This window comes from Cheilinus undulatus, linkage group 22 (genome assembly GCF_018320785.1).
Source record: "Cheilinus undulatus linkage group 22, ASM1832078v1, whole genome shotgun sequence".
Lineage (NCBI taxonomy): Eukaryota > Metazoa > Chordata > Actinopteri > Labriformes > Labridae > Cheilinus > Cheilinus undulatus.
In genome coordinates this window covers 2955855-2972284 of record NC_054886.1, presented here as the reverse complement: position 1 = coordinate 2972284, position 16430 = coordinate 2955855, and the positions used below count along the sequence as shown (strand labels likewise).

The 16430-nt window shown below is 39.6% G+C and overlaps 1 protein-coding gene across 1 annotated transcript in view; it reads right to left on the bottom strand.

Moving 5' to 3' along the window:
• dnah2 (dynein, axonemal, heavy chain 2) overlaps positions 1–16430 on the bottom strand; it is a 122204-nt gene that overhangs the window by 84577 nt on the left and 21197 nt on the right. The window contains 13 exon segments of the mRNA XM_041779160.1: positions 267–428; positions 608–771; positions 1697–1871; positions 2278–2434; positions 5281–5481; positions 5736–5928; positions 6140–6284; positions 6556–6744; positions 8996–9125; positions 10967–11076; positions 13811–13967; positions 15261–15407; positions 15634–15848. Coding sequence (XP_041635094.1) covers positions 267–428; positions 608–771; positions 1697–1871; positions 2278–2434; positions 5281–5481; positions 5736–5928; positions 6140–6284; positions 6556–6744; positions 8996–9125; positions 10967–11076; positions 13811–13967; positions 15261–15407; positions 15634–15848 — 2145 coding nt within the window.

The following is a 16430-nucleotide window of genomic DNA, read 5'->3' as shown; positions in this document are numbered from 1 at the left end:
TAAGCTTAGATAATGCTGATATTGATATCTAAATGTAGTTTGGACCAAAAACTAAAGTCCTTAAAACACTCAGTTTAATATCTGAGGATCAAAAATGAACAATTTCAGTCCTTAAAACAGACTTTAAAGAGTGTCATGCACCAATATCATGCATCCCTACTGAAAACACCTTCTGTCACCTGAGTCACTGCATCAGTTAGAAGCAAAAAGCATGATATTGTCTTTGTAGAAAGCTTACCATCGATCATTTGTGTGATGGAACTGACCTTTAGCTCTCTTTGCAGCTTATGCAGTTTCTTGAACATGTCCTGCGCCGTGCTCTCCATGCTTTCTGTCTGCAGTGTAGCAAACTGGCCGACCTTCCAGGTGTTCCACACGGTATTCCATTCCTGTGTGATCTCCCAAACCTCCTGTAGCTGGTTTATGTCCTGTAGAAAACATGTAGACATACATAAACACTAACCTCAAAAACATAAAAATGATACCAATGACACGGCATTATGCTGGGCTGGCATTCAGCCGGGGGCCTTTGTAACACATATGGTCTCTCATTTATCCTGCCACTTTTCAATAATCCCACCCTTATTATCCTAGTGCTGTGACAGACCTTCTCCAGGGCACGGATGCTTTTGTTGGGGGGTTGCTCTGTCTTAAAGAAGCCCAGGCCATCAATGATGGTGGTTTCTTCCTGTTTGAGAGCCTCCAGTTGGCTATGATGCTCTGATATTTGGTCCAGGGCCTTCTTAGTGCTGAGTGCACTGTTAAATGGACCTAGATGTGCATATGCAATCACAAAAAGACATTTATAAGTCAGCACACAAAAACACCAAAACAAAGGAGATAAACTGCATCTTAATGGTCAGGAAGAGCACTGAAATGTTTTCATATAATGTGAAACTGTGTAGAAACACACAATAAGAACTAGAAAGAAGCAGGAAAAAGTGGAGGAAATATAATAGAAGCAAAAAGCAAGAGTAAGGCAAAGAAATAAGGGATAGTATAGCAGAAGTTTAGGATCCTCCAGTTACCCTGTGGAGGGTAACAGACGTAAGAAGTCATCATGAAAGGAAAAACGTGAAAGCGAGATTCCACGTCTGCCATCAGGCAGATCTATCTTGCAGAGCTCCAAGCTGGAACAACTGTGCCAGGTCTAAGAACAGACCAGACCAATCAGTGCCATTGAGGAGAACAACGCAGGATCTACATGGGAGGTTTAAATTTTCTGCATGCAGGTAGCTCTGATGTAGCAATGATACAGCAGCTGTTTTATCAGAACTGGACCATTTTCATTAGCAAACGGAGATCAAAGAACTGGACTGAAAGTTCTTCATGAGAGAAAAGGTGTTTTCACTTTTCTCCTGCCCTGCTGCAGCATGAGTTTTATCCACCAACTAGCTCAACCGTTCAGAAGCCTGCCAGCTTTCTACCACCTCATTCTGTCGTATCGCTCTGATTGGCCCGTAAAAAATATTACAGACAGAACATTCGTCCAATCACCTTTTAAGAGCTTTTTGATAAGGCCTGCCCCTCTTAAATACTTTGTGTGAGAGGATTCCCAGATAAATGTGAAATATTTCCATGCCATGGATATATGAAACAGTCATCTGGAGTGTCAAGGTGGATGGGGTATGAAATAAAAGCTGCTGGTTTAGGAGGGTGAACGTTTTTGTAAACCTGAGACCAGAGAGTGCAGCACCTGTGCTGTTGAACTCTTGGATCATTGCCTGGACCTTCTTCTTTAACTCGTCAGAGGAGACGATGAGGCTGTTCTTAAACTTTTCCTTGTGCTTTTGGAGCGTGATCTCACTATCAATCAACACTCCCTGGAACCACACCCACTCTTCATTCAGCACTTCACGCATATTCTGCACCTGTAATCCAAAAGACAGGAGAGGGCTCATGGTGAGGAAGAATATTCTCATCATAAATTTACAATGACACCTGTAAACTCAGAGGTCAGAGTGTGGCCTACCTGCCCCTGCTGTTCTTTCATATTTTAAATCAAATCTCAATTTGTCCTGATTTTTTATCTGAATAAACAGAGTAAAAATCAGGACAAACCTGACTGTAATAAAATGAACTCTTCTCCTCATCAGAAATGTACTGTTGTCATTGTTGTCATGACAACTCAGTGTCACTAGCAGACACTGTTGCTATTGTTTTCAGGAATGCTAGCACAGCAGCAAAGCCTTATGTCAGTTCAACATCACATGTGTTTTCCTTTAATGATAGATAATCATGGAGAGTGCTTTTGTTTTTGATGAGTGAGAAACTTACAGCTGCTTCCATGGGGACTTCATATTTATCAAGAATAGCAAACTGATCATGGATGAGAGGAATCTCAGCCTCTGTTCTGGGCAGATTGCTCTGAAGACTTTCCAAGAGCTTCAAGCTCTCCCCGAGCTCTGCCAGTGTCTGGGGGGGTTGAGTAAGCCTAAACACACATACAATAATGAGTCACAATTTTAGAAACAAATTATATCTCAAATGTATGAATGAGTCAGCATTTCTCTTCTGTATCCCATCATCTCCAACAGTGTTCATTTCATCGACTAAAACTGTGACTAAAAATGTTCGTGGACAGCCTTTCTTTCCATGACAAAAACTAGACTAAGACTGACAAAAACAGATCTGTGATGACTAAAACTAGACTGAGACTAACAAAAATAGATCTGTGATGACTAAAAATAGACTGAGACTAACAAAAATAGATCTGTGATGACTAAAACTAGACTGAGACTGACAAAAATAGATCTGTGATGACTAAAAACAGACTGAGACTAACAAAAATAGATCTGTGATGACTAAAACAAGACTAAGACTAACAAAAATAGATCTGTGATGACTAAAACTAGACTGAGACTAACAAAAATAGATCTGTGATGACTAAGAATAGACTGAGACTAACAAAAATAGATCTGTGATGACTAAAACTAGACTAAGACTAACAAAAATAGATCTGTGATGACTAAAACTAGACTGAGACTAACAAAAATAGAGCTGTGATGACTAAAAACAGACTAAGACTAACAAAAATAGGTCTGTGATGACTCAAACTAGACTAAGACTAACAAAAATAGATCTGTGATGACTAAAAATAGACTGAGACTAACAAAAATAGATCTGTGATGACTCAAACTAGACTAAGACTGACAAAAATAGATCTGTGATGACTAAAAACAGACTGAGACTAACAAAAATAGATCTGTGATGACTAAAAATAGACTAAGACTAACAAAAATAGATCTGTGATGACTAAAACTAGACTGAGTCTAACAAAAATAGATCTGTGATGACTACAACTAGACTGAGACTAACAAAAATAGATCTGTGATGACTACAACTAGACTGAGACTAACAAAAATAGATCTGTGATGACTCAAACTAGACTAAGACTAACAAAAATAGATCTGTGATGACTAAAACTAGACTAAGTCTGAATGTCCATGACCTTTAACCCCTCCGGCCTGCTTTATTGAAAACCAGCAACAATCTGTAACTAAAGCCATGTTTCCATCAGAAGGTCCAGTTTGATTCAGTAGGGAATGAGCATTAAACAGCTTTATTTTAGCTGAAAGTGCTTTTAAAAAAACAACTATACATTAATTAATGAAGTGAGCTGGACCGCTTGGTGGAAAAGACCTATAATATTACAACAGGGGCTTGTAAACACTTAGGAAAGCCAACACAGCACTTCACTGCTTCTCCATAAGTTCAGACTCTACCATACAAATCAAAGTCATACAGTACATCATCATCTAGAAGCACTGCTGACTCCTCTGGTGAGTCCTCAGGGCTAAAGAGGACCGCCCAGACTGCTTTCAATACAAAGTTGAAAAGCCAGCGTCTGTGATGGTGTTGAGGTGTATTAATGCATGTGGCATGGGTAACTTGCACACCTGTGAAGGCACTATCAATACTGGAGCCACCCCTTAGCCACGTCTTACTTTTTCAGCAAGACGATGCCAAGCCACATTCTGCAACCCCATAACCTCAGGGCTTTGCAGTAAGAGTAAGGGTACAGGACGAGTCCAGACCTGACCCATGGAAAATGAGTGGCCCATTATGAAGCACCAAACACAATAGAAACCCTGCTCTGTTGAGCAAATTAAGCAAGTGTGACAAAGAGAGAGCTCCATTTTACTTCAACAGTTAGTGTCCTCAGTCAGAAACTTCCAGAGTGTTGTTGGAAGAAGAGGTGATGTATCTCAACACATTCCTGTCCCAACTTTGTTGGAATATTTTGCCGGCATCAAATTTCGATTGCGCAAATATGTTTGCATTTTTAAAATACCTATCTTGCACAACATCCTGACATCTTTAGAATTAGGGTTTGAACTTCCTGCACACTTTGGATAACCCATTAATGGCCACACTCACACATAGATACCATAAAGGAAAAGGCAACATGAGAACTAGAGAATGCAATTTCTGAACAAACTGGCTGTGAATGCTGAAATGCTGAACGGCTGCGCCGCACTGCTAATGCTGGGTTGGAACGATCCCTGAAAGAAGCAAAATGCTATCTTGAACGGCTGACGCAGACCTGGTAATGGTGGGTTTGAAAAATCTATTAAAGAACCTAAAGGTAGTCTTGAATGGCTGACACCGAACTACTTAAAGTGGGTATGAAAAATCTGAGGAAGAAGCTCAATTTAATACTGAATTGCTAAAGCCTAACTGCTAATGCAGCGTTTTCAATATTCCCTGAGAGAAGCTAAATGCTATCTTGAATGGCTGATCCTAAACTGCTAATGGTGGGTTGGAAAAATCTGAGAAAGAAGCTCAATTTAATATTGAATTGCTAAAGCCAATCTGCTAATAGTGGGAATGAAATTTGAAGGGCAGAAGATTAATTTAATGTTAAAAAATAACCTAATCAATAAATAAAAGGTAGACAAGTTTGAATCAAATGGAAAGTACTATGGTAAATATAATAATCCTTTAAACCACCTTAATATATTTTTAAAGTTGAATCAGTTGAATTCTTTTAGAACATTCTACCCATTCATTTCAATGGTCCCAACTTTTTTGAAAACGGCTGAATATCTCTGAAACTATGAAGAAGAGGTCTTTGAAAAGATATAGCTGATATGGCTGAATCTTTTGAAGGCTGAATGGTTTGAATAGGTTGAATTTTGTCGAAGAAGAAGCGCGCCGAAAAGCGAGTGGAAGAATAATAAATACAAAGAATTTTTGAACAGAATAACAACACAGCAATTAACCAGAGTACAATATAAAACCAGGGGCCCTTGTTCCTAAACCAAGCTGACTTCTTACCTTCTGGCGTTGTCTTGCAAAGAGTCGTGGAGTTCTGTAAGGCGGCTGCTCGCCATCAGGTTAAGCAGCTGAGTGAATTTTGTCTGCCAATCACTGCAGTGCTGCACCAAGGAGGACTTGAGCGGTGAACAATCCAGTGTGACAAAGCCAATTTCAGCCACAGTATTTTCCTGTTCAATATTGTTGGCTTCTTCTGTGTATCTGGGGTTGAACAGAGAGCAGGACACAAATCAGAAATGTAAAGGATGCAGAAATGCTTCGTAAAGCATTTTAATGACAATGAGACAGTTGTTGAAGTCCGTTTGAATTTATTCAAGGAACCTGTTCTATCCAAAGTTTGTTCTCCTGAGCGATTTGGTTTAAATTTTTGAAAAATAACCAAAAATATAAAAGGCCAAGTAAAACATTATGGTCTAGAAAAGTGATTTTTAAAAATGATTTGAACTGCACAGTGCCTTAGAATATCTGCATCAAAAGCAGTGACTCCTGGGTTTTGTCTCTGGTAGCGTTGTATGACAGCGTCCTTGTTGGTCTGCCAGATGTCCCTGTATTTGTCCCAGGTCTTCAGATAGGCTTGGAGGTGACTTGCATTTGCTGTCATCCCTGTTGAAATGGCAGCCTGAATCTTTTGAATCTCCTCATCTTGTTCTGAACAGAGGACAGGAGTGAGAAATAGGGGTGAGTGTGAAAGCACACAAATACATTTAAGTGTACAGTAACCACAGTGCTTTATTCTTTAATGCACTGGGAAATCATTTATACATCTGATCTAAATCCACCAATAAAAAGCCACTAGATAGAGATATGAGATAAAAGTTAAAGGCAGTTAAGAGTTAACTGAACACAATAATGATCTCACCCAGGTTTATGTGAATAGGATTCCTCTGGAACTGTTTGCCAGAGAGAAGTTCAGGCAGACGCTTGATTCCTAAGGTGGTGTTTATGAGCTGGGGTAAAATGTTCACTTGCTGAGCAAGCTTTGCAAGTGCAGGAGAGAACCCCAACTATAAAGAAAGAAAGCACCAAGAGTTGACACCTGACCTAGCTTAGGGGGGCAGGTGGAAGGAGGATGGGTAGCTGGTACAGGGGGCTGATGGGTAAAACTTTTTTAAAGTAAAGCAAAAGTAACAATCGATCACAACCCCAACCATGTAGATTAACAAAGTTTGAACTACCTGCCTTGATTAAAAGTCTATATACATTTATATATTTAAACTCAGTGAACATAGTGTGAATGAATCTCTAAGTCAGTGGTTTAAGAGTGAATGCTGTTACCTGTGGTGGGGATTCTGATGATGCCTGGTGCAGTACTACCAGGACTTTGAACAGGGGTTCAGGGGATGTCTTGCTGTCTCCATTGATGACCCTGGATAGTTTCTTCATGGACTGCTTGATATTACTTCTAAGGGCTTCCTCTATCATGCCGTCTACCTTCTTTGTGTACTGTTCCCAGTGCTCCTGGACCTTACACAACAAAACACCACAAAAATAAGCCTTTTTAGACAAATACAATTAACTGATCTGCAACAGAATCAAAGCTGTAGATGGTTTTTGGTAAAAAGCCAGAGCGGCAATGCCAAACTCACTCATAGTAGCTCAAAAGCTGCAAAAATAATTGGTTTCCCTACACCAAGCCTGACAGAACACAGAGCAATGACACATATACTGTTAAGCCTAACAGGGCTGTTTCTTGCTTTAGGCGGACTATGCAAATGCATAGGGCCCAAATTCTGCATTTGGGTCCAACCTGAGGGCCGAACTGGGTCAACATTCAACCCTAAACAAAATGATAAGTTTAAAGGCTCAAACTCTGCAATAAAAATTCAAACTAATTATCTCAAAAGGTCAAAACATGGCATGTAAAGTCAAAATAATGTTTTTAAAAGGCAATTGGAATCAGAGTTTTAAAGGTCAATATTTGAGATCAAATTCAAAACCATCTCTTTAAAGCATCAAAGTGTGAGAAAAATAATACATTTAGAGTTTTGAAGATCAAAATATTGTTTAAGATTTAAATGTATGACCTAATAGGTCAAATTATGAGATAAAAGTCAAAGTCAGGAGGTAAAATGTGAGTAAAAAATCAAAACACTGAGTTTGAAAGGTCGGGAGATTACTTCAATTTTAAAAATTGAGGATCTAAAAGGTCAAAATATGACATAAAAGTCAAAATCACGACTTTGTGTCATAACTGTGAGATGCAAAATTAAGAATATAAAATGAAAACAGAAATTTATTTTCTCACATTCCTCTTTTTTTAAGTCTAATTATGTTAACTTTTTACTTTTTCTAATTTTTATGAAGGAGGTTTTCAATCATCAGGGTTAATTTTTATAATATAAAATAATACTTTTTCTTCAAAATCTTCATCTATTTCACTGATACCAGCTTGCATGAACAAAAGGAAGCTAGCTGCCTTTGCATGCTCTTCAATCGTAAGATGATTTGGTAAATTCAGCATGTTTTCTGTTACATCTCACTCATTCCTCAGAGAACAACAGGAAGGAGGGGTGACTGCTCCGTCAGCCCTGAAGAAGACCGGCCTGGTGCAAACATGCTGGCTTTTGAATGATTTGGACATTATAAAAAGGCTTTCTAAGGCTCTCCTCCCTCATTTTATACATTTATTCATGTTTGGAGTACCTGGTTCTCTCTTTTTTTGGTCATTCTCAGATTGAAAACATAGCCACTAAAAATATGAATTTTCCGTCTAGGGCTGAACAACTTGTGTAAATAATCTAATTGTGATTTTTTCCCCCCAATATTGCAATTGCAATTTAATTCCTAATCTGATATATTTTTCAATAAATGCAAGCAATAAATTTCTATATTATAACCTTCACACTATTATATAGAATATACAAGGGCAAAACAATTTAAAACAAATAGCTGATTGGAATTTTTGGCTCCTATTGCAAATTTGATACCAATCGCTATATTGAAGGGATGATCATTTTTCTGTCATCTCATTGTAAATAAGTAAAACAGCCATTTTTATTCTAAAAATACTTGAATGTTTGCATGATGTGCATAAAATATCCCCTGCAAAAAAAGTCTTACACTGGTATGTTGACAGATTTCAAGTTCAAAAAATATTGTAATTTTTACAATTTGAAAATTGCAGCATGCCGTATTGTGATTAAATCTAATTTGCGATTAATTTCCCAGCCCTAGCCAGGACCTTAGAGACGTACAAGTGACCAGTGTCCCACTCAAGCTGTTCCTCAAAGCCAGGGTGCAGTCCTCCGTCTGCTGTTTACTAGGTCATCGAATGTTCTGTTTTCACTGTAGATTTGTATCATCATCATATTCTGGAGTCAGAGGAAAGCTGGACGGGTAAAAGAGGCACTAAAGAATATGCTTATATCATGGTTTTATTATATGATAAATATGATGACATAACCACATTATTGTATTCAATTATATGATGATATGACAGCATATTAGTGCTGGGTAAAATATATATGGGTCTGACGGTTCTAACCACACACACTCGCTAGTCTGTCCCAAATGTGTGTTTAGGGAGGACTCTCACCTCAGTCAGCCCTGACTCAGGAGGATCCGTCCTACAGAGGAAGGATCCTGGACTTTGAGAAACAGCTGAAGTATTTCTATCAGCCTTATTACTACAGGTCAAAGCACATTTAACATGCAAAGAGGCTGAATGATCAAATATCTCCTATACTGAGTGAATGACAGCGAACATAGCACTGACCTCAGATCCCTCATTAGAGAAGATACTGTAAATGCGGGTCATGATAGCAACAATATCCTGGTGTGCTGAGAGCAGTGACTGGAGTTGGCTTTGCTGGTGAGCCTTCTGGTCATCCTCAAACTGCAGGTCCCTAGTATTCCAACAGAACACATAAAGAGGATCCAACAAACAGACAAAACCACTTCAGAAGCAAACAAAGATCAGGACTGAAGATCTTATAAAGGGGAAGAGCTTGCTGCTTCCTAATCCTGCTGTTAGGGATATGGGACCCATTTCCTGGTTAAAAACTGTATTTATTATTCTATTATACATACCCGTGTTACTCAACCCCGCTCAGCCAAAGAGCCAAACTGCTGAAAAATACATCTGCAAGAGCCACAATCTAAGAGGTGGAAAAGTGGCAACAAAGACTTGAAGTAGCAATACAAATAAGTTAAAGGTGGCAAAAATGGTCAAAATGTGGCAAAAAGGGGTGAAAATGGGGATAAATAGAGAAAAAATGGTCAGAAAGTAGCAAAAATGGGTGAGAAGTAACAAAAACAATTAGTTACAGGTGGCAAAAATGGTCCATAAGGGGCAAAAACGTGGCAAAAAATATGTGAAAAGTGACTAAAATGGGCAAAAAGCAGTCAAAATTGGCAAAAATGGGCAAGAAAATTAGGAAACAAGTGGTATTTAATGGCAAAAGGTAGCTCAAATGGGCAAAACGTGGCCAAAAAACAGTGGAAAAAGGGCAAAAATAGGCAAGAAAGAGGCAAAAAGAAGAGGCAAAAATTAGCAATAAAAGGGATATCTAGTGTGTGGAAACATGTCTGCAAGTCATTTTCATATATTTTGGGACTGTCCTGCTATTTCTTCTTACTGGGTGGATATTATGACTGCAATTAGGTCTATAATCAGTTCTGAGCTTAATTTTTCTTTCAGTCTTGTATATTTGGGAAATGTGCCAACTGGACTTAATAAACAGGACAGGTATTTACTGCAAATACTGCTAGCTGGTAGTAGAAAAGCAATTACCAGGAAATGGTTGAATAAGGAACCTCCAACGATCACTGAATGGAAGCAAATAATTCAGGACATTTATGAAATGGAACAACTCACATTCTCTCTGTGGTATGCAACCAAAAAGGAGAAAAATACTGGAAAAACTGGAAAGCATATAGTAACCTGAAATGATGTCTTGATCCTTTATAAAATCTGTTCTGGAATAACATTAAGGAGACTTTTGAGCTCAGGGGACATTATTATTATTATTATTGATTTGTACAAGGACTAAGGAAATACTGACTTGAGCACCTAATTGTAACCTTACTGTAAATTTTTATGTATGTTTATTTCATTTTATATGTCGTTTAAGCTCAATATTATGTGCTGACAAAACATTCTGTCTGATATGTGATGACCCTGTCTGTTTTTTATCGTTCCATGTGTTTGTTAAAAAAAAAAACCAAAAATATAAAAAATAAAGTATAAAAAATGGATCTTTAATGGCAAAATGTAGCTTGAATGGGCAAAAATGGGCTAAAAGTTGAAAGAGTGGGGAAAGGTGGCAAAAAGAAGTTGCAAAATGGCCAAAAAAATAGGAAAAAAGAGGTAATTAATGGCAAAAGATAGCCTAAATGGGTGAAAAGTGGCAAAAATGGTGAAAATGGCAAAAGGTTTCCCTTATTTAAGGTTTTCTGGGGTAATAAAATTAAGACATAAAAGAGCCAAAAATAATCACAAAAGAGCCACACGTTGAGTATCACTGATATATGCCCTACTGTATGAGCTGAAAAATCAGAAAATGTATGAAAACACCCATTTTCTGGTACATTTAGATAAACACATGCAATGTAGGAAATAAGAAAACTATTATATGAAAACGCTCCAAATCTAACTAGTGATATTTATGAGCGTTAATGTATTCCTCTGTGTTTTACCATTGTAAAATTGTCTGTATTAGGTAACAATTTGCATATCCTTCATTACCTGTACACATTCTTTCCATCCAGTTTAACCAGTAATGTTTCACTCATCTGGAGACAGAGGTTGGAGATGGAGAGATTGGATTCCTTGAATTCATTCACTACCAGCTGGGCCTGAGTGAAGAAGAGGAGAGAAGAAGAGGAAAGACAACAGGAGAGGAGATCCAAATCCTTCAGTGCTCTTGGTCCAGTTCCCTAACAAATCCACAGCCACTCATTAAACTCCAGCAGTTGTAGCTGTGGGCCTTATCATACTGTGTTGGCACACAGCGAAAGTGTGCTTTTGGCCGACTGCTGAGGTCAGCCCTACACACAGGTCTGTATGTGCTTGACTGCCTGACTGGGTAACTGAGCGAGTGACGTTCCTATTAGAGCCGTACATAAAGAGTAGCCCAGTGGGCGGGGCTTAGTTGTTGTCAAAGCTGCCTTCTCTGTGGTGTTTACGTCGGACGTAGCTTTAGCATTGTGTCAGTTTCTGTAGAACCCAGACCACGCTTCTGTATGAAATAAAGATCAAAACACTACCAGCTTTCATGATGTAAAGGTGTTTTCGCAGTTCTACCGACCTGCTTCAGCATGAGTCTGTGTTAGTTCAGAGGGAAGGGGTAGCTGTTGGGTGCAATGGCTGCTAGTGGAGTAATTAGCTCAGACTTAGCTACAGCAGCAGTTGTGTCAGAACTGGACAACGCGTTTGTCATGTTTTCGATTTTGTCACAGTCTGCTTCCGCACAGGTTTGCGATCGTTAAGGTGAGGTTTGCCGGTGTATCCAATGGTTGCTGCAGCGGTAGCTGTAAGCTCAGAGGTAGCTGTAGGAAAGCAGCAGTTTTATCAGAACTGGACCACATTTCTTTTTAAAACAAGATCAGAGAGCCACACTGAAAGCTTGTCTTAGCTGAGAAAATGTTTATGCACGTCCCCTGACAGGGCTTGGCACCAACTTTATTCAAAGAGAAGCTCCACCATTAACAGTCTATGATAGCATTAGCCTGTCAGCACAAGAGGAGTGCATGCACAGAACATCATTTTGTCTTGCCATTCTGATTGGCCCATTATGAATGTGACAGAACATTCCTCCAATCACCTTGTGAGAATTTTTTGAGAAGTCCCGCCCTACCCAAAAGCTCTATGTAAGAGTTTTCCCAGATTAATGTTGAATATATTCATACAATGGAGATATGAAACATTCTCTCTGGTGTGTCAGGTTAATGTTCTGTCTGTAGCGCTGTGGAGCGGTTGTTTGGGGGAGTAGGCGGAGCTACTCCTCTTCCTGTCCAGCGTTACCACAGGCATCCCAGATAGCTGTGGTCAGCCACAGGTTTTAACCTGGTCTTGTTTACGTGATGCAGTAGTCATTTTCACACCCACGTCAGGAAGTTGAGTCAGGGCGACTGAACTTACAGCCTTCATTACAAGACACCTCCCACTACAATTACACCACGTTCCAAATTATTACATTATTCTTCAAGTCATCAGCCTTTAGAGCATAATTTAAATGTTTCTGAACAAACTTCATAATGATAACCTTTTTTTTTAAAATAAAAACCTCAAAATGCACTGTTCCACATTATTAAGCACAACAGAGCTTTAAAACATTTTTTGATTGTAAAGAACTGAAAATGGTCATTTGTTGAATTTGAAGCATTAGGAGGTCATATTTACTGAAATCAAAGCTATTTCAATCAAAAACATCTTAACAGGCCAAGTTCATGTTAACATAGGAGCCCTTCTCTGATATCACCTTCACTATTCTTGCATCCATTGAATTTGTGAGTTTTTGGAGAGTTTCTGCTTGAATTTCTTTGCAGGATGTCAGAATATCCTCCCAGAGCTGCTGTTTTGATGTGAACTGCCTCCCACCCTCATAGATCTTTAGCTTGAGGATGCTCCAAAGGTTCTCAACAGGGTTAAAGGTCAGGAGAGGATGGGGGCCACACCATGAGTTTCTCTCCTTTTATGCCCATAGCAGCCAATGACACAGAGGGATTCTTTGCAGCATGAGATGGAGCATTGTCATGCATGAAGATCATTTTGCTACAGAAGGCACTGTTCTTCTTTTTGTAACATGGAAGAAAGTGGTCAGTCAGAAACTTTATATACTTTGCCGAGGTCATTTTCACACCTTCAGGGACCTAAAGGGCCTACCAGCTCTCTCCTCATGAATCCAGCCAAAAACATGACTCTGCCCACTCCTTGCTGGCATTACAGCCTTACTGGGACATTGTGTCCATCTACCAACCATCCATTACTCCTCCATCTGGACCATCCAGGGTTGCACGGCACTCATCAGTCAACAAGACTGTTTGAAAATGAGTCTTCATGTATTTCTGAGCCCACTGCCCTTCTGCTTGTGAGCATTGGTTAGGGGTGGCTGAATAGTAGGTTTATACACGACTGCAAGCCTCTGGAGGATCCTACACCTTGAGGTTGGTGGGACTCCAGAGGCACCAGCAGCTTCAAATACCTGTTTGCTGCTTTGTAATGGTATTTTAGCAGCTGCTCTCTTAATCTGATGAATTTGTCTGTCAGAAACCTTCCTCATTATGCCTTTATCTGCACAAACTCGTCTGTGCCCTGAATCAGCCACAAATTTCTTCTCAGTACAAGATCACGCTTAAATTTTCCTGAAATATCTCATGTTTTCATTCCTTGTCCAAGGCATTACGCTATTTGACACTTTTCGGCAGCAGAGATCCTTTTTCTTTCCCATGTTGCTGAAACCTGTGGCCTGCTTAATAATGTGGAACGTCCTTCTTAAGTAGTTTTCCTTTAATTGGGCTCACCTGGCAAACTAATGATCACAGGTGTCTGAGATTGATTTCAGTAATTTGGTGAACTGTATGTAAAAACCTTGTTGATGTGTAGGAGGCACTCTCTGGTGAAGATGTGTGATGCTCCCTTTGACAGCCACAGGAGCCTTGTCAAACCAGGCTTAATCTTCTTATCCAAGAGACGAATACGCTCCCGAAACAGACCCAGCTCATCAGCAGACAGCATGTCAATGATCCTGATGTACACAGACATAAACACATGCACGACAGAGCGAATATGTGACTCATCAAGATTCCAACACTCAATCTATGGACATGCACCAACTTTTCAGACAGCGAAGACCCCCCCCCCAGCGCTTTACTCAGGACTAAAACAGGGCTTTCTCGCTGGACAGGAGTAAAAGACTCAGTCAAACCTAAACTGCAGAAAAAATTACTCTCTTTGATTAAAGTGTCACTACACCCTGAGAAAGGAGTAAGCCGATATGCACCGGTGTATTTTTTTCATGTTTCTAGCCCTAGAAATTAAAGGGGGAATATTTTAACATTTTAAGACAAGTTTATATCGGTCTCAGAGCTCCCTAAAACATGCCTGTGAAGATTGCTGCTGAAAGAACACTCCAGTATTGGATTTTTGCATGTCTAAAAACCCCTCTATTTCAGCCCTGCTCAAAACCAGCTGTTTCTCTGTCTCTGGCTTTAAATGTCTGACTCCGCCCCTGACTCCGCCCCTCTCAGGAAATGGATGTGGCTCAGGATCAGGAGGGAAGGACGGAACTTTCTTCCAAGTGGGAAGGACTGACAGAACCTGGGGGCGGAGCTAACTCCCCACATGACATCATGAGGGGAAATCTGAGAACGGTTTGTTTTAGGACACATTTTCCAAAAGGTGGAAAAAGGGGCGGGGGTTCTGTACTTAAATGGATTGTGGAGAGGCCAGGGGCACATATTTTTGTTTAAAAAAAGCCTGAGAAAGTGATTTTTTCATAATATGTCCCCTTTAAAGGCCATTTCATTTTCCAACCATCTTGCCTGGACCTAGACTATTTTTATCTAATGGTTTTGGTTGTATGATTTGCGTCACTATAATAAAGTTTTACTTGTAAAAATGTGTGAAGGAGACTGAAGTTTGGAGTCTTACAGCAGACCGTCCCACATAAACAGCTCGTGTGCATTATGTCAACTAGGTCCACCCTTCGCTTCTCCTCATGTTTTTCATGGTTCAGGGGTCTGTGATGTCTTCACCTTTATCATTCAGAGGGATAGCAACAGTACAGGCACAAAATGTGCTCAAACTTTGTGGGCGTGCTTGTGCACTTTTTTTGGCATATGGTTCAAAAGTGGGGCAAAAAGCAGGCATAATTCCTTGCAAATTCCAATGCTATCAGCGGGCATAATACATTATTTTGGTATCTGGTTCTTACCCACCTCAAATACTTAAGAGTGGTTCCCATTACTAATTCAAAAGCCACATATCTGCCTAAAATCTGTGTACAAGGCTCACTGGATGCCAGTGTTAGTGTGCTGACCTGTTATAGTCCCGGATCAGCAGCAGTGTTCCCTCTCTCAGGGCCCTGAAGTCCTCTCTGTCTTGACAAATGTCAGACACACTCTGTGGGACCTCAAACTTCATACGGTCCCAGTACTGGAACTCAGAGAACAGGCTCAACAAGTTTCTGCAAACAAAAGTGTAAAAACTCTGAGCTCTTGTAATTTTTATTGATTTTTGTATTTTATTTGTAGTTAATAGCTTAGTTTCTATATGAGTTTGTGTTATATGAGGGAATCAGTGTCTTCTGTATCTGTTCCTAATATGCAATCATACATGCAAAGAAAATCTGTATCATATTTGATGCAGATGGTCCTCGTCTCCTGTGCTTAAGGGGTTTTTGTGTGACCCACTTGTCAAAATTGACGTCCAGCTTGGCAGTCTTGTCCTTGCAGCGCACCATGAGGGGCTGCTCAAGCCTCTGTATGGATTGACCATCCAGCTTCTGGTTCCACATGCTGAAATACTTTCTGGCTGTTTCGTCCAAAACCTGGACCATTTGGCCAAAGTCAAAACTAGCCTGCCTTTGACTGAATGATTCATGCATAAAATGGGCAATTTGAAGGAACTAGAAGGAGAGAAAGAGGAAAAAATTAAACACTGTGCCCAACCCACTTATAAAAAACAGCATAGACACTGTGACCTATCCTTGCAGTTGCATCATTTTGCCACTATGTCAGAGGAAAGAGTTCAGCTAACCACAATGCCTCCATGACATTAAAAATACAGTGTAGAAGGGGCTAATGTTTGTGTGCATGCAAAACACTAAAAACCTAACAGAAAGTTGGACCACTTTTTTCAATTACTGATATACCACAGGTTAAATCAGGGGTGTCAAACCCAATCACAGAAGGGGCCAGATTCTGAATTCAGGTCTAACCTGAGGGCCTAACAGGGTCCACACAAAACCAAACTCTTATACATTTTGGGGATAAAATAAGCATTGATGATAAATGATTTTAAGATTAAAAAAGTCAAAATTATAAGATCTGAGAAAGGAAGTCAAACTTTTTAGTTCAAAAGGACAAAACACAAAATTAGATGTAAATGCTTTAAAAGGCAAACATAGAAAAAAGAAAGTCACTATCATGTTTTTAATGCAAAAATATGACTTAATATGTAAAATGGTGCACATAAAAGGTCAAAATAT